Here is a 22,146-nt window from a genome sequence, read left to right as displayed (position 1 = left end):
GTGACCTCTCCCGTTGCGGAGCACAGGCTCCGGACGCGCAGGCTCAGCGGCCATGGCTCACGGGCCCAGCCGCTCGCGGCATGTGGGATCTTCCCGGACTGGGGCACGAACCCGTGTCCCCTGCATCGGCAGACGGACTCTCAACCACTGCGCCACCAGGGAAGCCCCGGATATTCTTTTTTTTTTTTTGATAAGCATTTCAAGTAATTTGTAGCAAGGGGCTATGTCAGTTGTATTACATAAGTCAAAACAATACTCTCCAAAGTAGGATACTGGTATGCTAGGGGGCAAACTACAAGATGACCCCTTAGGGTGTGGAGGGAAAATTGTGTGTGTGTTTGTATGTTAGAGAGGTGGTGGGGGGAAGGGAGGGAGAGGACTAGATACATAGATAGACAGATACTGGGAGGAGGCACAAATGAGAATTTTTTTAAAGGTCCTGTGATACAGTTGCGTTTATAATGATTTTGAGTAGAAATTTCAGATACAGTACTTATCATCAATTCGCTTCACTGTAAACCTGGAGAGGGCTTCATTGTTGTTTGGCAGGTCAGCCTATCTTTGATAAAATGCTGCATTCTCGATATGAAAGGATAGGAGGTATATCTATATTAGCATTTAAAGTAAAATGTCTTAATGAAGACAAAGGGAAGAAGGGAAAAACAGGATCAACGCTACACTGTTTAGCACAGTTTAAATTAACATTGTTTTTCATCTAAAGCCTCGCCAAATGCAGTGTGTTAGTGGGCTAGGTTTTTCCATAATTGGTCATCACCTCACATGCATGTTTTGTTACAGTTTAATAGCACTTAATGAGCATACAATGGGACCAGTAGATAAAAATTACTGTGATTTTGACTTCTTATTCTAGCCTCCATGTCTCAAGCCCTTTCATGATTTCAGTGTCGTTGCCTCTCATTCTCTCTGTGCTGCATTCTGGATAATTTCTTCAGATCTAGACTCCAGTTCTCCAGTTGTCTTTTGAACTGTGTGTATGCAACTTCACTATGACCTGTCTATTGAGTTTCTGATGTCAGTGATCGCCATTTTCATTTCTAGACGTTGTGTAGTTCTTTTCATATATTCGTGGTCACATATGATGGTCTCTCTTGTTCCATCTCTTAGGTTTTTTTCAAGCAACATCTATAGTTTGCGTTCTGGGTTCCAAACCCGCGTGGTTAGGTGTTCTCCAGGGAGCCTTTTTGCTTTTGTTCCATTTTGCTTCAGACTGAATCCAAGATAGGCAGCATCCCCATCTTCCCTCTGTGGTCCAGAAGTTTTCTACTTTGCCTGTAAGAGATTCCATATTTATTCAAGGTTCTTCAGACAGATTTACTATCATTCCTGTCTCAGGCTTGTCACCATTTCTAGGTCACTAGGGACCAACAGATGGTCCCAGTGCAAGTATTGTCTCCAGCACTACTCACTCAGGGGTTTCTCCTCATTTCTGACTTGGGACGCTTTTCTTTTATTTCTAACAGTTTAGTCATATATTTAAAAACATGCTTTTAGTGTGCTTGTATTAAGAAGGAGGAGAGAAAATTATGAATATTATGTAAGAATTTTGTGTGTGTATGTTTTGGCTTGAATATGCATTTTTTTAAATCTCTGGAAAGATAAGTAAGAAACTAATAATGCTGGGGAGGTGGTGATGGCAACAAGACAGATGTGGGACAGGAGTGACAGGGGGACTTTTTTATATGAACCTCTTAATATTTTTAGTGATTTGAACCATGTGGATACATAACTGTTTCAACCAATTAAATATATAACATAAACTTTTCCTTCTGGCAATCTAGATGTTCTGTACTGGGTGGATTTCTCCAGACATCTAGTCTACTATTTTGTTAGAAATGGAATAGTTGTCATATTTGCGGTTATATAAATTTTAGATCATGGTTTTACCTCTTTCCAGCCCTCTAGATGAACTCTGTAGATCAATATTTTCCAAACTATCTGTGGCAAAGGATCAGTTCTTTAAAAGTTTTCCAATCTGTCATGGATTGATACTTTAGTAAACTACAGTGAAAATAAATGACTGACCATATGCTTGGATGGCATGGCAATGTCAAACTGCTGTAAAAGTTTCTAAGTGCTTGCTCTCCATTTCTTTCATCATTGGCCAGTAAAAAGCAACTTGTGGACCACTGCCACACTGAACAGCACTGCTGTAGATGGTACTCATTATTTTCTGGCGTTTGATGTTATGGATGAAAAATTGAGACCACACTGTTCTTTAAATTTTTGGTTGGTTTAAATTTTTTTCCATTGTAGGTAGTAGCCTGCTTTTCTTTCCGTAAAGATGCATTCTGGCAGCTGTCCCCAACCTTTTTGGCATCAGGGACGGGTGGAAGACAATTATTCCACGGATCGTGGCGGGGGGAGGGGATGGTTCAGGCGGTAATGCGAGCGATGGGAAGCCGCAGATGAAGCTTTACTTGCCCATTGCTCACCTCCTGCGGTGCGGCCTGGTTCCTAACGGGCCTCGGACGGGGGGGTGGGGGGGGGGGGGGGGGGTTGGAGACCCCTGCTTATGGCCTTATCTGAAACATGAGATGTTTGCTGCAGCACACCCCTGCCTTAATTAGGGGAGTGAGCCTGTGGCTAACTTCTGTGGATGATGGTACTGGTGTACTTCCAGAAATCATTCATAGATGAATAGTATATTTCACTATGCATTGATACTGGCGTTTTCTTGATCTTCTGGAAGGGTTGGTTTTCATGCTATTAAGTCCGGGCCGCCATCTGGCTGCCAGCAACTATAAGATGCCATTGATCTCAGAGATGTTAAAATGTGGAAGAATTGTGTCTTAAAATATCTTGCAGTTGGCCCCGTGATTGTCCCAGACTCTAATTACCGTTGAGTGCTTGGAGACTTGCTAATGAGAAGGAGGGAAGACGCCTCTGGTGACTTGCTTTAGAAGCACTCTGCTGAAGGGCATCTCCTCTCTTTATCGTGACAACCTGACATGAACTGGGGCACGTTCTCTCTTCTCTAATTGGCATGGCTTCCCCCATTAGGAGCTCATTCCCCATGGGATGGAGCAGCGCTGAGAACCTTGGCCAACTTCTCTGTGATTTGGTGGCACTGGTATATCTTCTAGTGTCCGTAATAGGCATTTCTGTCATCACTGAGATTTTTTTTCTTACCTTCAATTTCCCTCTATTCCATCCCTGCCATTCAGAGATGGTGAGCATTGGGAGTCCTGATAGATATCCCATTTTCTTGCTTGCCAGGCAGGCTGGCTTGGTAGTTCTTTCAATCAGTGGTTGTGTGGACTGTTTGTTACAGAAATTTCTCAAATTTTTCTGGTTCCTCTTCCATATTTTTCTGGTGCAAATAGGGTTGTTGTTTTTTTCCCTGCTATGTTTATAGTTCTTTGGCCACCTTGATGACGATTTGGGAGGAAGGGCAGTTAATGTGTGGGCTAACATTGTCATTTGTTTCTTCAGCCGGTATTTATTGAATGCCTGCTCCAGGCCTAGCACTGTTCTGGGCTCTGAGAGTACAGCAGTAAACAGCAGTCTTAAGCTTCAGCCTTCGCTGGAACATTCATTCACTCTGTTTAGTTCTGGTTTTCCTCAACTGGAAGCTTACCTGGTTCTACTTTCTTTCATTTTCAGATATCCCTTTCGAAAGATGCCAATTAAAAAGAAATTCAGTAATTTATTGGTAGCTTGATACATGCTTTATATAGACTTGGCCCTAATATAGTCTCCAGAAATGTACGTTAATATATGTATCATTTGCTTTTTAGCCGATTACACCTAAACAAGAAGGCAACAGACAAACAACCATATAGCAAGCTCCCAGGGGTGTCTCTTCTGAAACCACTGAAAGGAATAGATCCTAACCTAATCAACAACTTGGAAACATTCTTTGAATTGGATTATCCCAAGGTGAGTACAGTGTTGTACTCATAGGAATGGGCTAGACCACACTTATTTTTTCTTATAATAAACACTTAGAGAGAAATTTTGACACTGTATCAGGTGAAGGTATTAAAAATGCATGATGATGTTGGCTTCATCATATTTATGCTCTAGTAGTAGTAGTAGTAGTAGCAGTAGTTGTGGTTGTCATCACAGGACAGAAATGGGGGGTTGAGGAAGGGGTATAAATTCCTTTTCTAACTACCTGTATGTCAACCTGAATTAGAAATCCCTGAATAGAGCTCCTGGAATGCAGACAGTGTTAAGTGCCCGGTAGTTTGAGTATGAAGATCTTGTTCCGTGAGAGTCACAGTGAAAGTGAGAAAGCAATATTCAGTGGTCAGAAATGGGATGCAGGACAGCTAGAACTAATGATAAATCCCCTTGAGAATCTGACTTTTGGGGTTAGAATTAGTGGTAAGGTGGAGCTTCATTAATACCGGATTTTTCACAGGGAGATCAGCTTGGTGCTTTGTGACCACCTAGAGGGGTGGGATAGGGAGGGTGGGAGGGAGGGAGATGCAAGAGGGAAGAGATATGGGGACATATGTAGATGTATAACTGATTCACTTTGTTATACAGCAGAAACTAACACACCATTGTAAAGCAATTAGACTCCAATAAAGATGTTTTAAAAAAACACCTAATTTTTGATTTCTTGATTTTTCTGGGGTTTAATACCTAATTGTATTGCTTATATCTTTTATCTATATAATCTATTTATCTATAAACTCAATGTACTTCCTTCCTTGGAGACTTCAGTTTTCTTGAGATGGGAGTATTCTTTTTATTTCTTCCCTTTAGTTTCTTAGGAAAACTTAATATTCCTTAATTTTTGTATTTAGTTTTATGGCAACTTTTTCAATTGCCTATTTGAGACGCTGCTTTTGAAAGCATGTTCTAGCGGTGGTAGATTACTTGTGAAAATATGTCTAAATTTCTACCTGCTTGATTTTCAGTCCAGTTTAATTTTCCCTCTGTGGTCTCTACTCACTTTCCTCAGTTTTTACCATCATTGCCTCGGTTTTTCCATAGTTTTTGCCAGTCGGAGACTCTTTCCTTTCTATTTCTTTAGAACAATGTCGCCCAAGTAGTGAGAAAGAAGATGACATCTACACACCACACTCTCATGGTGACTGGTTTTCACGCTGTTATTTCATTTCTTTTAAGAAGAAGACACAGACATGGTAGCCTTAATTCAGCTCTTATTCAGTGTGTAGACATGAGTATCATTCAGTTATTTTTTAGTGTTGCTATATTATTGCTTCTGGAGTTTTGGAAGTCTAGGCATTTGAAGCTAATTTGTAGCAGAAAATTAGGTATTTCTTCTACTTTGTGTGTGTATATATATTTAATAATTTTAGAGATCTGAATCATATGCATGCATTATCTTCAGTAAATTAAATATATAATTAGAAAAAATAAGCAGATTGGTACTTGATTTTTTTTTCAAACTAAAAATGCAAAACAGTGGCCTTTGATAATTCAGGAAGGATGAGAAACAAAATTAATTGTAAAATAAGCTTTGCAATAAGAAAAATGGAAGTTTTTCAAGCCTCACCTTATATAAGTGAATGTAAAGGAGAATTTATTTTTGTGAATGAAAGAATATTTTCATTGATTATGAATAAATTTCAGAGCATAGTGTGGAACCATATGCTTTTATCCTTGTGAAACTTAATCTCACAAATTTCAGTGTTTTAACCAGCATCCAACCCTTTCCCCTTTCCCTATTCAACCACTCTTAAAACTTAGTTATGGGATTTTTATGTTGCTGCTCTTGTGAGATAATAGTCATGGAATTTAAAATGGTTTTGGAAGTTAGTGTGGGTTTAAAGAGTTTCTTAAAATAACCCCAGGAACATATGTATCCATTAACTATGAACATTTGGGATGAATCAATAATTGATTTCTTCTTCTGAATGAAGTTTTTTTTTATACAGTTTGGAATTATCTCCAGAGCTCTAGTTTTTCACTTAGTTCTCTTTCCACTTAAGTTCTTTTTCCGCTTAAGTTATGTCATTAAGACATTTATTTGGTTGAGGAGGAAGCTGTTTTGACACATTACAAAAATGAATAACATTATATGCAAGGGATTGTTTTCATTCTTTTTTAGTTCATAATTTTATTTTCTAATTACAAAAGAATTGTTAGCTGTGTAAAAAGAACATTTAGAAAGCAGAGCAAAAGTGCAGAGTACCTGCAATCTAAAAGGAAATGTTGATCTCACTGCACTATATTTGCTTTTTAAAAGACCAAAAGCAATGGCAATTCTACAGGAGACTGAAGTTAAACCACTGAAATCGCACAAATCTGAGTGTGAACACGAGTTGTTTGTGTCATCAAGGAGGCATATAGTCATGAAGTGAACATTTGTGTAACTGCCAGGCCCAGCACATTTTAATATTCTCCATTTGTCAAATGTGAACATTGTTTTATAAAAGTATGGAAACGTTTTTGTTCTGGATGTAACTCCTTCCTCTGTTATTTGATTTGGAACCTTATAGGCCATTTGGAAATATGTATATAACATACTGAAATACTAAAATTTCATTTAATTTTAGACATGTGCAAGAAGATTAATTACGGACACTTGGTCTGAATTTCTAGGTTTAAATTTTGGTGAGACTGTTATTATACTAAGTGCCCTGAAAGACATCTATGCTTTAAATATCTTGTAAATCCACCTTATATTGATATTTATTCCTTGGGGGAAAAAAATTCTTGGAAAAAATATAAGAATAAAAAAAATGAATACAATTCATTTTTCACAAAATCGAGTACTCATTTGGCATCAGCATAGGAGAAGGCATTTAGGCAGAAATTCAGCCATAGTAGGAGGATTCAGTAATCTGCATCTAAAGTGTCTTGATGGCTTTACTTTAGTAAATTCTGGCCATATGAAGAATTTTTAAATGAATGATCAGAGTTATTAACAGAGTGAGGTTATGGTAATTGTGATTTTCTTTTCTTTTTTGCAAATATAGAATGGGTTTAAAATGTTTGAAGTCCAGTGCCATACTTGGATTCTTTATTGTCACTGATGACAGTAAAGAATTTAAAAAGATTGAAAATAGGTTCAGTTATTGAAAGATCAGCACAATACATGTAATAAAACTACTACGTCTGAAAGATTAGTGTTTTACCAAATAAATTTGAAAAATCATGTAAACTACCTAGTTCTTGAAAGTAAGTTTTTGATATAACTTATCAAAACTTTGAATTCAGAGCAGTTTTCTTACAAAACATCTTCCTTTCACTCAAAGGAAGCATCTATCTATCTTTCACTCAAAATTTACCCTAGGGCTTCCCTGGTGGCGCAGTGGTTGAGAGTCCACCTACGGATGCAGGGGATGCGGGTTCGTGACCGGGTCCGGGAAGATCCCACACACCGCGGAGCGGCCGGGCCCGTGAGCCATGGCTGCTGAGCCTGCGCGTCCGGAGCCTGTGTTCCGCAACGGGAGAGGCCACAACAGTGAGAGGCCCGCGTACCGCAAAAAAAAAACCAAAACTTTTAATCAACTTAATATCTTATGTTTTACCAATTGCAGTGTAGTCGGAGTGATTTAACTATTTAAGTACAGAAATTCCTAGCAAATTAAATGTTGATCAAACATAGAGATTCTAGCTGAAAAATGAAGATTCTTGGTTAAAATCTAATACTTTAGAAAACACTTGGAATACTACCTCCAATTTGGTATAATTTTTAATATCAGGCACATCTAAGGGAAAGTTATATCTTTAATAAGAGTCTGAACATTTTTTAGATAAAGTGAATTGAATTTCATCTGCACTCTGACTTATCAGGAGGTATTTGTTTTTCATTTGAAATTAAGTTTAAGAGGTGTAATCAATAAGAACAAAAACTTTAAATCTTGCATTTGGATAAAGGTAAACTATGCCTCCCTTACTTATACTAACACCATATACTTCTGAAAAAGTTTTTGCTACAACCTAGTATAGCCTTTTTCTTCCCATTGAGTAGGTGTCTAGTACTATATATTACAGAGTTTTCTCTTGCTGAGGAAAAAGCCAAGAGTAGGTTTTTAATAATATTTTATGGAATTGTATTACTTATAAACATATTCTTTCACTATATTTACTTATACCTGTAAAACAGTATAAATCATAAAAGCATAAAACTACGCTATGTTTGGAAAAACAATGAACTCTTTAGAGCAAGCCTGACTGAGCAACTCACTATAGTAGGAAAGCTCATTGTTACTTACACCCTTTGGAAAGTCACTTAACCTTTCTAATCTTCATGGTTAAGGTCTGCCTCTTGTTGGCTCAAGCAAACATTTTGGTAGGGAGGATGGCTGACTTTTTATGGGACTTAAGAGTCAACCCTTGAAGAAGTTTCAGGGTGTGGCAGGAATGGTGCCCATCCCATTCTCAGATTTTTATCTGATCTCTGGAGACCACTGGCTGTAAAGTTGCTTAATCATTTCAGTACCTCTAAGGTGGCAATTTTGGTCAGTCATCATGAGAGGTAGATAATGGATAGAATATGTAATAACTATAGGTAGAAAGTATGAGGAAAGTATACATTGCTTTTCCCCTTTACTTTTTTTTTTTTTAATTGGGGTATAGTTGCTTTACAACAAAGTGAATCAGCTATATGTATACATATATCCCCTCTCTCTTGGACCTCCCTCCTACCACCACCACCACCACCACCACACCCGCCGCAATCCCACCCATCCCACTCACAGAGCACCAAGCTGAGCTCCCTGCGCTATACAGCAGCTTCCCACAAGCTATCTGTTTTACACATGGTAGTGTATATATATCAATCCCAATCTCCCAATTCATCCTCCCCCAACCTTGTGTCCACACGTCCCTTCTCTACGTCTGCATCTCTGTTCCTGCCCTGCAAATAGATTCATCTGTACCATTTTTCCAGAGTCCACATATATGCGTTAATAAACGATATTTGTTTTTCTCTTTCTGACTTACTTCATTCTGTATGACCGACTCTCAGGTCCATCCAGGTCTTTACTTAATTATTGAGAAAACTTTTTTTTCACTTGAAAAAAAAAATCTTACCTTGTTAGCTAAACTTTCTTTATCTACCTTAGTCCTGGTCCTTATGTGCTTGACCACTAAATTCTATGCTGCCACTTTTTGCTGACATAATATATCAATATATTAGGTGAACAGTAATTATTGTGCTCAAGGCACTGTACACATTTTATTTCCACTTTTTACTTGTGTATGCTTATCAATGGAAGTAAATCAAACAGGCCTTCCCATTACCTTAGCTTTAGTCCTTGTATGTTAGACACCTAAAAAATTGTGTCCTCAACTTTTTGTATTTTTTAGAACACATAGCTTTGTTATTTTCTCATGGACATGATTAACCTTCCTCCTTTGCTTAAAAATGTTCAATCTGTCTTAGAAAGAAGGTTTGGTAGGAAATCTGCTATTGAGTCAGCATGAATTTATCACCACTATTGAAAAAAATTACTGCTTAGAATACATAGCCCACAGAATAATAGAGTAGCATCTTTATGTGTGTAAGCAAACACTTTTAAAAAATTTAGTAGTTTACTAAATGGTATCTTAGAGCTCAAGATTTTATAAACTTGGTTACATGTCAGAATCCCCTCGGATGCTCTGATTCAGAAGTTTAAGAGTGGGACCCAGTATCCTCTTTTTAAAAAAAACTGTCCGGGGGTAATTTTGACACAGCCAGCCAAGTGCTAAGAAATGTCTTCCTTAGTGTACTATCAGAGAGTAAAACATAGGGCTTCCCCAGTGGCGCAGTGGTTAAGAATCCGCCTGACAATGCAGGAGAATCAGGTTCGAGCCCTGGTCCGGGAAGATCCCACATGCCGCAGAGCAACTAAGCCCGAGCGCCACAATTACTGAAGCCCGCAGGCCTAGAGCCTGTGCTCCACAACAAGAGAAGCCACCCCAATGAGAAGCCCGCGCACCGCAACAAAGAGTAGCCCCAGCCTGCCGCAACTGGAGAAAGCCCGCACACAGCAACGAAGACCCAATGCAGCCAAAAAAATAAAAAAGAGTAAACATGGGTCTGGGCAAAATAAAATCCTGGATGTTTTCATAGTTAAAAGGCTAAGTGTGCTTTTCAGGATACATTTTTAATCAAATCAGATTCTATTCTACTTCAGAAAATTATTATACAACAAAAAATCTAATCTCACTTTGTCCTTGTGAAGAGTTTGGGAAACCTTTAAATTTATCGTAGTGGTATTCAGTATGTAATTTTTAGCACCCTGATGAAATGATATTAAGTTCAGAGACAAAGCTTCTAGAGAACGAAGGGTGTGTTCATTTTGGTTGCTTTCTGTGTTGTTTTCACACTGCTAGGCACCCTGTGAGCATCTAATAAATCTTCAGTGATGAAGCCCATGGAGAAGCTTAGAATCCAGTTGAATTATTAGGCCATGCCTATCTGGCAGTGGCAGGACTTCAGCTGTGGGCCCTGCCAATCTCTTCATTCTCTCTTTGGCTTACAAACAGCCCCTTCTGGAGAAGCTGCTCTCGGTTAAAGCAACACTTGATAATCCTTTAAGTGTCTGCATCCATTATGAATACTCTCTTAACTTTTAAACTTTGTGGGTACAATTGCTTGTTTTTCTTAATGCTTTTTGATCCATCAGTAAATACTAATAATAAGTGATTATCTTTGGAAAAGAGGTTAATTTACATAAAATGTGTTCTTTGACTAGTATGAAGTACTCCTCTGTGTCCAAGATCATGATGATCCAGCCATTGATGTGTGTAAGAAGCTTCTTGGAAAATATCCAAATGTTGATGCTAGATTGTTTATAGGTAAGTAACAAATTCTACAATAACCTTTTTGCTTTAATATATTAAATATCAGTAATCTTCTTTGCATTAAACTATAGATTAGAGTGCTAGACACCCATTAAGTTATTAGCATGTTTGCTTTATGCATGTTTGTTAGATACAGTGAAAGGTGTTTCTGTCCTTTTGAGAAGACTTAAGTTATAAAGACAAAGTTTTTTTTTTTCATATCTGGGATTAACAGAATTACCCCAAATTATGTTTTACTCGTCAGTCAGACATGACCCTGTTATTTTTGTTTCTTTAATATTTTCAATCTATGGCCTATTCTGTATCTCATTGATTATAATTGGGAATGAGGGATAGAATTCATTTTTGTAATATTGCAAAAAGAATATTTTTCCAAAAGCCTACAGGCTTATTCTAAAGACTAATTAGAGGTATATTTGCTATTAAATATTGATTAATGTTTACTATTAATGCAAGCACTTAAGAATTAGAAAACTGAAACTAATGAATTTTCAAAGATTAATGATGTACTTTTCTTTTTGAGAATGAACAATTTTTTTCTAAATATATTATTATGAATAATAAGAAACATAATGGGTTTTTTGGCTTTTTTTTAAGTATGATGGTTTCACCTACTATTTTCTTTGTTTTTTGAATTTTATTTTATTTATTTTTTTATACAGCATGTTTTTAATTAGTTATCCATATTAGTGTATACATGTCAATCCCAGTCTCCCAATTCATCCCACCACCAGTGTCCACCACCACCCCATGCCACTTTCCCCCTTGGTGTCCATGCGTTTGTTCTCTACATCTGTGTCTCAAGAGAAACATAATGTTAAAGTATGTTTGTTTAAATTATTAAATCTGCAAGTACTTTTTACTACTCTACTATGTATATGTATAATAGAAAATATTTCCAATATTGCATGAATTGTTCACTGCTGTACTTTAAAATTTTTAGGTGGCAAAAAGGTTGGCATTAATCCTAAAATTAACAATTTAATGCCAGGATATGAAGTTGCAAAGTATGATCTTATATGGATTTGTGATAGTGGAATAAGAGGTGAGGTTTTTCTTATTTATTTTGCAGAACTATTCATTCAATGATAAAATGCCAAGAGCAGTCTGAGAATACATTTATCAATCCTATTTGTTTGCCTAATAAAGTAATTCATTTTATCATTATTTCGTGGTAATATGTCAAGTTATACTTACTAAGATTTTGATGTTTTTTATACTAACCTAGAATGTTATGTGTATGAAAATGTTTTCATTTTGAAGAGAAAATTCCAACTATTAAAAAAAAAAATAGTCGGGACTTCCCTGATGGCGCAGTGGTTAAGAATCCGCCTGCCAATGCAGGGGACACGGGTTCAAGCCCTGGTCCGGGAAGATCCCACATGCCGCGGAGCAACGAAGCCCGTGTGCCACAACTACTGAAGCCCACGTGCCTAGAGCCCGTGCTCTGCAACAGGAGAAGCCACCACAGTAAGAGGCCTGCACACCTCAACAAGGAGTAGCCCCCGCTTGCTGCAACTAGAGAAAAGCCCGCGTGCCGCAACAAAGACCCAATGCAGCCAAAAAAAAAAAAATAGTCGTGGTCCGTTATATAGTCTATGAGCTTTTTCTAGGTGTAAGTTTTCCCTTATTCATGTGACGTCTTTTACTTTAATCTGTTTGTGGCATGTGCAATGTACTGTCTCATGCAAAGGGACAGAAATTAATAGGTGCATATTTTACTAGAATTACATACATTTATTAGAATACATTCATGGCTTTCTACCTAGCTGATTTTATCAGGAATTATTTCAATAATCATGTTTTCAATTATATTGAAATTATAACGTCAATATCAATATATTGACATTATAATTTGTATTTTTGCATTTTTAAACATTTATACTTATAATAATTTTGGTATTCTATAATATTCTATTATATTCTAATTACCTCAAGTTTTTCAACCTCAACGCTTTTGGGCTGGGTAATTCTTTGTTGTCAGGGCTGTCCTGCAGGGTGGTTAGCAGCATCCCTGGCCCCTACCCACTAGATGCAGTAGTAGCCGCTGTTGGTTGTGACAGCCAGAACTGTCTCTGGACATTGCCAAATGTCCCCTACAGAGCAGCAGTTGAGAACCACTACCCAGACTACCTGTATTTAAGGTCCAAATACACTTTTATACAGTAGATTTAGTTCTTAAATACTTGAAGGAAATAAAAATGAAGTTGTATAAAATGATATGATATTTTTGCTATTTAAAAATGGGGAAATGATTTAAATTTTATCAGCTTGAAATGTGCAAATTTGAAAATTAATAGTGTGGCACTCCTACTTAATTAGATTACAGATCTATCAATTCATGGTCAGAGATTACATTCATTTTTCACATTTGCTATCTTAAATTATTTACTATCGTATAGTTGCTATGTTTTCAGTGTATCAATCTCTGTCAAGTATATTCTCATTCAGTTCCAATTAGCAGTTTTGAGAGAGAATATCTCATACCCCCAGAAAGAGGAGGCTCATTCCCTATGGTTGGAATGGAGGAGTCATAGTGAACACTGAGCCCCTTTGACCTCTGCTCCTGTACCTTTTGTACTAGGACATATTGTCCATTATTCCAGTTGGGAGGTTCAGAAACGGACTGTTAAAGTTTTCAAGGTACATCCTGCCCCTGCTACATATTAGGTATGTACCAACCTGCAAGTGTCCAGAATAAATTCACTACCATAAGTTAACCTCTTTGAAATTTTGTATTCTACTCAGAAAAGTGATTGAGATTCATTTTATTAGACCCACATACAAAGAAAAACATTTAAGAATTTAATAACTCATAAATTATATTTTACATTAGTGGGCATTTTACTAAAAGGAAATTTTTTCCTCTCCCTCTGCACCTTTTTTTCTTTTGCATCCTAGTGATTCCAGACACACTCACGGACATGGTTAACCAAATGACAGAGAAAGTAGGCCTGGTTCACGGGCTGCCCTATGTAGCAGACAGACAGGGCTTTGCCGCCACACTAGAACAGGTAAGTGCAATGGTTATAAATAATATTCTTGGGCTTCCCTGGTGGCGCAGTGGTTGGGAGTCCGCCTGCCAAGGCAGGGGACACGGGTTCGTGCCCCGGTCCGGGAGGATCCCACATGCTGCGGAGTGGCTTGGCCTGTGGGCCATTGGGCCTGTGCTCCGCGGTGGGAGATGCCACAGCAGTGAGAGCCCTGCATAAAAATGTATTAAATAATATTCTTGTTATCAGATCCCTAATCTCCCAGAAGCTTGAGACTATGCTGAGAGTTGGGATGAGCTACCTGAAGTTAACTGTATTAAGTCTATGGGTTCTACATTTTTGGCTTCAACCAACCATAGGTCGAAAATATTCGGAAAAAAAAATTCCAGAAAGTTACAAAAAGCAAAGTGTAAATTTGCCTTGCACCAGCAACTGTTTACATAGCATTTACATTGTATTTACAACTCTTTACATAGTATTTACATCTCTTTACTTTGCATTTACATTGTATTTACAACTCTTTACATAGTATTTACATTGTATTTACAACTCTTTACCTTGCATTTACATTGTATTTACAACTCTTTACATAGCATTTACATTGTATTAGGTATTATAAGTAATCTGACAGGTGTAGATAATACGCACATAGCATCGGTGGATTTTGATACAGGGCTCCTGGAACCAATTCCCCTAGGATACAGAGAGATGACTAATTACAAAAGGCAGCATATCTAAGATGTAAATAATAAATAGGTTTTATATCTGATAAGTTGGGTGATGACCATTTAATTCTACCGTTAATTTAGTAGTTTGCATTTCTCATTACTTCAAAGCACATCTAGGAAAAGGGCAGTAAAATGGAAGACAGAATATTAGTATCCACCCTATTTATGAAAAATACATTGAAAAATGGGGAAGTTGGGAAGCTCAGTGACACCGGCAGGAAATAGCTAGCTATATAAAAGGACACAAGAAAAGGAATTAAGAAATAGGATTGTTCTATTGGTTGATGTACCTATAAATATTGTGTGTATGAATGTGCGCATGTGTGTAGCCACATGCATACATATACACATATACATGTACGTACGTATACCTATATATGTAGGTGTGTGTATATCTACATGAACATTCTGAAAACAACACATTAAATATTAATATTTTATATGAAGTGAGTGATATTTTTTACCTGTCTGATTCAAATCCAAATTAAGTTTTACTTCAGTAAATCTTTAAATCTTGGAGTTTTAGAGAAGACAGTATTTATTTGAGAATAAAATATACTTTTCCCTCCTAGAAGTAAATACTTCTTTGCAATGGTGATAATAACAAGTGTAGTCAATCAAATAAGAAATTATTGACTGCTTGCTATATGTAAATATTACTTTGTACCACTTTTTATTCAGGTAATTTATGTAAGAATAATAGAATATTCACCCAATCATACTGAAATTCATTAGGAAAAAGAATTTATAAACATCATACTTTTAACATAAAATTCTAATTGTATACATACGTTTTTGGCTTTGTTTTGGCAGGTGTATTTTGGAACCTCTCATCCAAGGTCCTATATCTCTGCCAATGTCACTGGTTTCAAATGTGTGACGGGAATGTCTTGTTTAATGAGAAAGGATGTGTTAGATCAAGCAGGAGGGCTTATAGCTTTTGCTCAGTACATTGCTGAAGATTACTTTATGGCCAAAGCAATAGCTGACCGGTAAGAAAACTAAATTAAATCGGGCTGTTACATTTTTGGTTCCTAACTTCTGTTGGTTTACTCTGTTTGTTAAACCCATGGATTAAGAGCTATTTTATTTTATTTTTTGCTAGTGAGTACAGAATAGTTTAATACTTTTAGAATGTAATTCCTATTAATTATTCAGTTATGTACTAATGAAGCAAATAAATGTTCTAATTTCTCTACATTCTTCAAATTAATGTGGTTTCTAGAGCAGTATGGAGTTTCCTTAAAAAAACTAAAAATAGAGTTACCATATGATCCTGTAATCCCACTCCCGGGTATATATCTGGAGAAAACACTAATTTGAAGATACATGCACCCCAATGTTCATAGCAGCACTATTTGCGATAGCCAAGACATGGAAGCAACATAAATGCACATCAACAGATGAATAGATAAAGAAGATGTGGTCTGAATATACAATGGACTATTACTCAGTCATAAAAAACAATGAAATAATGTCATTTGCAGCAACATGGATGGACCTAGAGATTATATTAAGTGAAGTCAGACAGAGAAAGACAAATATCATATAATATCACTTATAGATGGAATCTAAAAAAACAATACAAATGAACTTATTTACAAAACAGAAATAAATTCACAGACATAGAAACCAAACTTACGTTTACCAACGAGGATAGGAGGGGTGGGGGAGATAACTCAGGAGTTTGGGGTTAACATATATGCAGTATATAAAACAGGTAAACAACAAGGACCTACTGTATAGCATACAGATACATACACACTGAATCACTTTGCTGTACACTTGAAAGTAACACAACATAGTAAATTAATGTTATACTATACTTCAATTTAAAAATAAAATAAATACATTTAAACCCTAAAAAAAAAAACTGCATGGTTTGAAGTTATTAAATTGAAGCTTCTCTGTGATTATAAATTTTCATTATTATGGATGTAAATTTTTATGTGTTTTAGAAGAATTAAAAATGTCAGTGCAGTCATAAGCCGGTAGGTGAAAATTTAAAGAATATGATTTCAGATTTTGAAATTTCTCAGTAGATTATTTCATACCTTGCTAAGAAGCCACCTAATGATTCACATGATTGGCTTAATAACATTTCTCTATCACACAGTGACACTCATTTGCTTTTTTAAAGGGGGTCATTTCCTTGTCTGATAATTTACTAAAGATGTGAAGTATGTTTTTAAACTTCTCTCCTGATGGTGTTAATGTGGTCCATGGTTTCATAGCGTTTCTCATGAGATACAGAATACCACTTTTGGTTTCACACCCTGCCCTTTTTTTTTGATTAATAGTGTTCAGAGACTAAACTATTAAATACAGGACCCACTCTATTTAGTACTTTCAGAATGTCTGTATTTTAAGTTTATTAAACTGTGAACTGAGGGGTTGTTCCTTCCATTTCTTAGGTGGTACTATCATGGGCCTCTGTAATGACTAAAATGTGTACAAGTATGATATACCCTACGTAGGGTGCTATCCTGGGACGAGGCTCACCCTGAACACTGACAGTTGCTCACTTTTTTTTTTAATTAAAATATAGTTGATTTACAGTATTATATAGTTTTAGGTATACAACCTAGTGATTCAGTATTTTTATAAATTATACTCCATTTAAAGTTATAGCAAAATAATGACTGTATTTCCCTGTGCTGTGCAATATATCCTTGTTGCCTATTTTATACAAGGTAGTTTATATCTCTTGATCCTCTTCCCCTATCTTACCCCTTGCTCCTTCCATCTCCCCACTGGTAACCACTAGTTCTCTAAGTCTGTGAGTCTTTTCTTTTTTGTTTAGTCATTCATTTGTTTTAGTTTTTAGATTCCACATATAAGTGATAACAGACTGTTTGTCTTTCTCTGTCTCACTTATTTCACTAAGCATAATACCCTCTAGGTCCATGCACATTGTTGCAAATAACAGGATTTCATTCTTTTTTTATGACTGAGTAATATTCTAGTGTGTGTGTGTGTGTGTGTGTGTGTGTGTGTGTGTGTGTGTACTTCCATATCTTGGCTACTGAAATAACGCTTCTTACTCTTTATAGGGATGAATAAATGCATAATCAGTCATGCTTGCATGTGTTCATCATCATAGCTCATTTTATAATTGTCTTAATTTTCAGAGGTTGGAGGTTTGCCATGTCCACTCAAGTTGCAATGCAAAACTCTGGCTCGTATTCAATTTCTCAGTTTCAATCCAGAATGATCAGGTAAATCAGCTGGATTTCTTCTTTTTATACTTTATTAAAAGAAAAGGGGAAGGGAGAGTAATTTTTACATGGTTTTAACTTGGTTTTAACAAAAAAACTAAAAGTCAGATTTTTATTTCCAGAAAAGAGAGGTTAACTTCCTTATTAAAATAAATTTAACGTCTAAGTATATTTTCTTTCCTTTGTAACACTGAAAGCTTTCAAAAAAGAGGTGTTGAGACTTTGAATTTTTTATGCCAATCTCTATTTTCTAACTTTCTACCCTTCGAATTTTATGATCTTTATTCATCAGAGTATAGGCCATACAAATGAATTGATAGACTTTTTTCTTTGAGATACTAAATAAAAATAGAAAAGAGATTCATTAAATACTCTTTAAAGTTTATATAGAAGGCTTTTATATAACAGGATAAAATGCTGATCATTTTGAGAAAAATTGATTAGTCTTGTAACCAGGCTGTTGTTTAAAGAAAATCCCTTTTTGTTTGTTTGTTTGTTTAAGGTGGACCAAATTGCGAATTAACATGCTTCCTGCAACAATAATTTGTGAGCCAATTTCAGAATGCTTTGTTGCCAGTTTAATTATTGGATGGGCAGCCCACCATGTATTCAGATGGGATATTATGGTATTTTTCATGTGTCATTGCCTGGCATGGTTTATATTTGACTACATTCAACTCAGGGGTGTCCAGGTATGTGGATAGGCTTGGGAAAGTTGGCAGTCATTTGGTGGAACTAAAACACTTTTGATTTAGAAGAAGTTGAAGAAAATCTATCTGAGCCATTCTTCAGCCTCCCAGTGAAGGTTAAAATCAGGTTTAAGCATTACTTTCCTTAGTGGAACGTGGACACAAAATGGAACTTGATTTTCAACTTTCAGCTGATTATACAATCACTTTTATTAAGGCTCAAAAAAAAAGAATGATGTTAAGCAAATCAACAAGTCTTCAAACTAAGAATATGTTAGGATAGCAGTTATTTTAATGCTGCTTTTCTTCCTAATTAACATTTCCTTAACCAATATAGCATGACAGTTGAATTATCTTAAGAAGCAGACTTGACTTTATATAGTGTATTTAAAAGAGTGAAATTGAAGAATTTCATTTCTTAAACTGTGTCTTCAGTCTGACAGTCCATAATTTATTTTTTTAATTCCTAGGGTGGCACACTGTGTTTTTCAAAACTTGATTATGCTGTAGCTTGGTTCATCCGTGAATCCATGACAATATACATTTTTTTGTCGGCATTATGGGACCCAACGATAAGCTGGAGAACTGGTCGCTACAGACTGCGCTGTGGAGGCACAGCCGAGGAAATCCTAGATGTCTAACTACAGCTTTGTGACTGTACATAAGGAAAAAAAGAGGATTATAAATTATGTTTATATAAATGCTTTTAAAAAATCTACCTTCAGTAGTTTTATCACATGTATGTTTTGGTATCTGTTCTCTAATTTATTTTGCATGGCACTTGTATCTGTGAAAAGGAAAGAAAAGAAAAAAAAACACATCTGTAGTCTTGGCCAAATGGTTATACTTTATTTTGTGGAAGTAGAGAATCAAGAGAATTGGTTCTAGGAACCTGGGTTCGGTTTTTGTTGTTGGTTGTTTGTTTACTTTTTAAAAATACATAAATAAATAAATCTATCTATATATATATGAATGTTCTGCAACAAACACTATGACAGTATCCTTCAGTAGAGAAAGTTTCTTATTGGTGAGTACACTCATTTAGAATATGTATGGGATGGCAACAGCTTTGTTTGGGGGGCTCGAAAAGACCAGAAGGTGCAGTCCCTTTTCATGTCTAAAGTGAAAGGTTTAATGCAGTGAACTGCCTGCAGTGAGGTACTAACTGAGAAACTTTTTCATGCTTTATGCCTACCTCTTGTAGTCGTTGCAGAGGAAATATAAACTGTAATATGGTAGCTAGGCCTTGCAAAAACAAATGGAAAAACTTTAAAAATAATAATAACAAAAGAGCTGGAGTCTAGTATTTATATGAATCTGTGAGAAATATTTTTTCGGTCTCACCGCAACGAACCAAAAGTGGTTGAGTTTGGTTTTTAATTGTAGCCATGTCTTGAAGGCATCTTTTTGACCAACTCTTGTTGGTTCTGTCTTGAACCATTGTTAATCACTGTGCTGGTAAGTCTTTCCTTCCCTGCTCCTCACCTGACCCATCCCATCTTTCCTTAACTTTTTGCAGGGGGTGGGGTGGGGGGTTTGTTTTAGTGTGAATGGATGTTTTGATAGTTGTGAGGAAAAATGCATTTCAGACACATTTCACACATGAGCTATTTTCTTACACGGTCTGTCTTATTGTTAAAAAAGAATGTAATTTCATGATACAGGTATTTAATATCTTTTTTAAGTAAATAAATATTCTAGCCATCAATAAATAAATTGCAGTAGAGTATTAAGAGGGGACAGGATGAGTTTTACTCTTAAAATTAATCAGTATCCAACTAGGTCTGTGTGTGTGTGTGTTTTGTTTTGTTTTGTTTTTTAATTTACTATTACTGTTAGTCTAGTCTTATTTAAATTGGATTTTTGTATTCCAGTTTGTATGACAAAATAGACTAGAGCAGTTCTGGTTGTAAATGCATGCTGTATTTCACTCTTCTCTCCCCATGATGCCGCTGAACTCGCTTGTCAGGTTGTGCTTAACTTGTGGTGAGCTGGACTTGTTTTTGTTTAAAAGAAAAAAAAGGAATAGGCAGAAATGTAAGGGACAGTGCATAAGCCTTTCATTTTTCTTTTTTTTTTTTTTTTGGTAGTGGACGTTTTGCTCTTTCTTCAGGATTGGATGGCATGTTGTCCATATGAATGCCTGCTGCAGGGCTGACACTGGCAATATGGCAGCTTCAAACTCTTAAGTTACTGCAATTTCCATGTCAAAGCATAATGTGTCACATATTAGCAATAACTACATATTTATAAAAAATGGACACTTTTTCACTGAGCCAATTTCATTTAATTGTCTAATGAGTATATACATGGTTTAAATTGCAGTATATCTGTAAATGTGTGTATACTGAGTGTACACAGTATATACAAGCTTTCTCTGGGCCAAACTGTTTCATTCAGTTTTTCCGGTTTTTTTTTTTTTTTTTTTTGCCTTATGATGAATTTGTTTGAAGGGCATTTTCTTCATGAACAAAGGCTTTGATGCATACTCCTTTCTACGTGAAACGGGGGTGGTATTGTTCCCTGAGGAAAGTTGCATAGCGAAAACCAGTCTAGTTGTGACCCACTCTGTTTATTTTTTTAAGTCAGTATCATGCAAGCTGAATTTTGCTGACCGTGTTTGTAATTTGTTGGTTTGTTTAACGAAGTTTGGTTGATGCCATCCTTTGCACTGCTGAAGTGAAATCTTGCTTATTCCTTAGCTTTTTGCTGATCTCGGTATGGGCAGTGTAACAACAAAACCCAAATGGCTGGACAGACTTCTTGTGTTTGTAAATATAAAAAATGACTGTTCTGTATATGTGTGTTTTTAATGTGGTAGTGGAGTATTTCCTTCCAGTGAAGCTTCACTTAACCAGACAGAGTGACTCTTTGTTTAGCAAGTTTAGAGCAATGATAAAATGGCAAGAAATAATATAAATGTTATTATAATGATGAAGAAAGCATCACAGCAGAACTGTAGGAGTCCAAATTTAATAAACTGTCTTAAAAAAAAACACCAAGTGTCTAGAATATACCATGTTTATTATTTAAAATCATTGTCTTAAGTTTTTTGTTCAAAAAATAAAACTTTGAATACAATCAAAACATTAGCAATAATGTATTTTCATTTCTTGTCTTTTATATTTTTATAAATAATCTAACATATTCCACCATTCACAGCAGAATTATTTGAAGAATTCTGTAGTGTTAATTTTGAAATCGTCCCTCTACCCATGCTACAGGTGAGATGTATAACTTAAAAGTCAGGCTTTTCTGTATTGGTTGCATGTTAGAATCACCAGTAGAACTTTAAAAAAAATACAGATGCCTGGGCCCTGCCTGCAGAGTCTGGTTTAATTATTCTGGGTGGAGCCTGAGCACTGCTCTTTGCTCTGTGCAAGGAGATTTGAGAAGCTCTGGCCCATTATAACATTTAGAAAAGACTCAGTCGTCCTTTAGTCCCCTCTCGCCTGCGCTTACAACCTGAACTCAGCCTTTGAGATCTTACCACCCCAATGGCGAGGAAAGGCAGATCCAAGGAAAGGAAAGGAATGGCTTTGCTGCTGGACATCTAACAGAGAAACAGACTACGTGTCATCCCACACACTGGCCAGGGTCAGGCTCCTCCCAAGCTTAGAGGCACCCCCAGGCCTGTTTTACCACCAGCCCGTGAGAGAAGAATGCTCCTATGGAGAGCTCGTCCCAGGGGAGAAAGACTCTAGAAGGGGTTTGGCTGTGGCCTGCCAGGGGCCCCACTCCTAGCACCTTGACCCAGTAAACAAGCTCATTCCTCCTG

At 36.5% G+C, this 22,146-nt stretch overlaps 1 protein-coding gene across 3 annotated transcripts in view; it reads left to right on the top strand.

Annotated features, from left to right (window-relative positions):
* UGCG (UDP-glucose ceramide glucosyltransferase) overlaps positions 1–21,455 on the top strand; it is a 37,458-nt gene extending 16,003 nt beyond the window's left edge. The window contains exons 2-9 of one of the 3 annotated variants that reach the window (XM_027105217.1): positions 3,759–3,900; positions 10,632–10,734; positions 11,684–11,785; positions 13,642–13,754; positions 15,275–15,453; positions 17,593–17,679; positions 18,182–18,371; positions 18,839–21,455. In XM_027105217.1, the coding sequence (XP_026961018.1) occupies positions 3,759–3,900; positions 10,632–10,734; positions 11,684–11,785; positions 13,642–13,754; positions 15,275–15,453; positions 17,593–17,679; positions 18,182–18,371; positions 18,839–19,009 (1,087 nt within the window). In that variant the 3' untranslated portion in view covers positions 19,010–21,455. Of the gene's footprint in view, positions 1–3,758; positions 3,901–10,631; positions 10,735–11,683; positions 11,786–13,641; positions 13,755–15,274; positions 15,454–17,592; positions 17,680–18,181; positions 18,372–18,838 lie in introns of those variants that run through there. The other 2 variants (XM_027105216.1, XR_003432543.1) reach the window with 2 other exon arrangements.
* The last annotated feature ends 691 nt before the right edge of the window (positions 21,456–22,146 follow it).

Source organism: Aethalodelphis obliquidens, unplaced genomic scaffold, assembly GCF_003676395.1.
Source record: "Aethalodelphis obliquidens isolate GAN/ISIS:26980383/991018 unplaced genomic scaffold, ASM367639v1 scaffold7, whole genome shotgun sequence".
In the NCBI taxonomy this organism is placed as follows: domain Eukaryota; kingdom Metazoa; phylum Chordata; class Mammalia; order Artiodactyla; family Delphinidae; genus Aethalodelphis; species Aethalodelphis obliquidens.
This window is presented reverse-complemented; position numbering and strand designations above follow the sequence as displayed.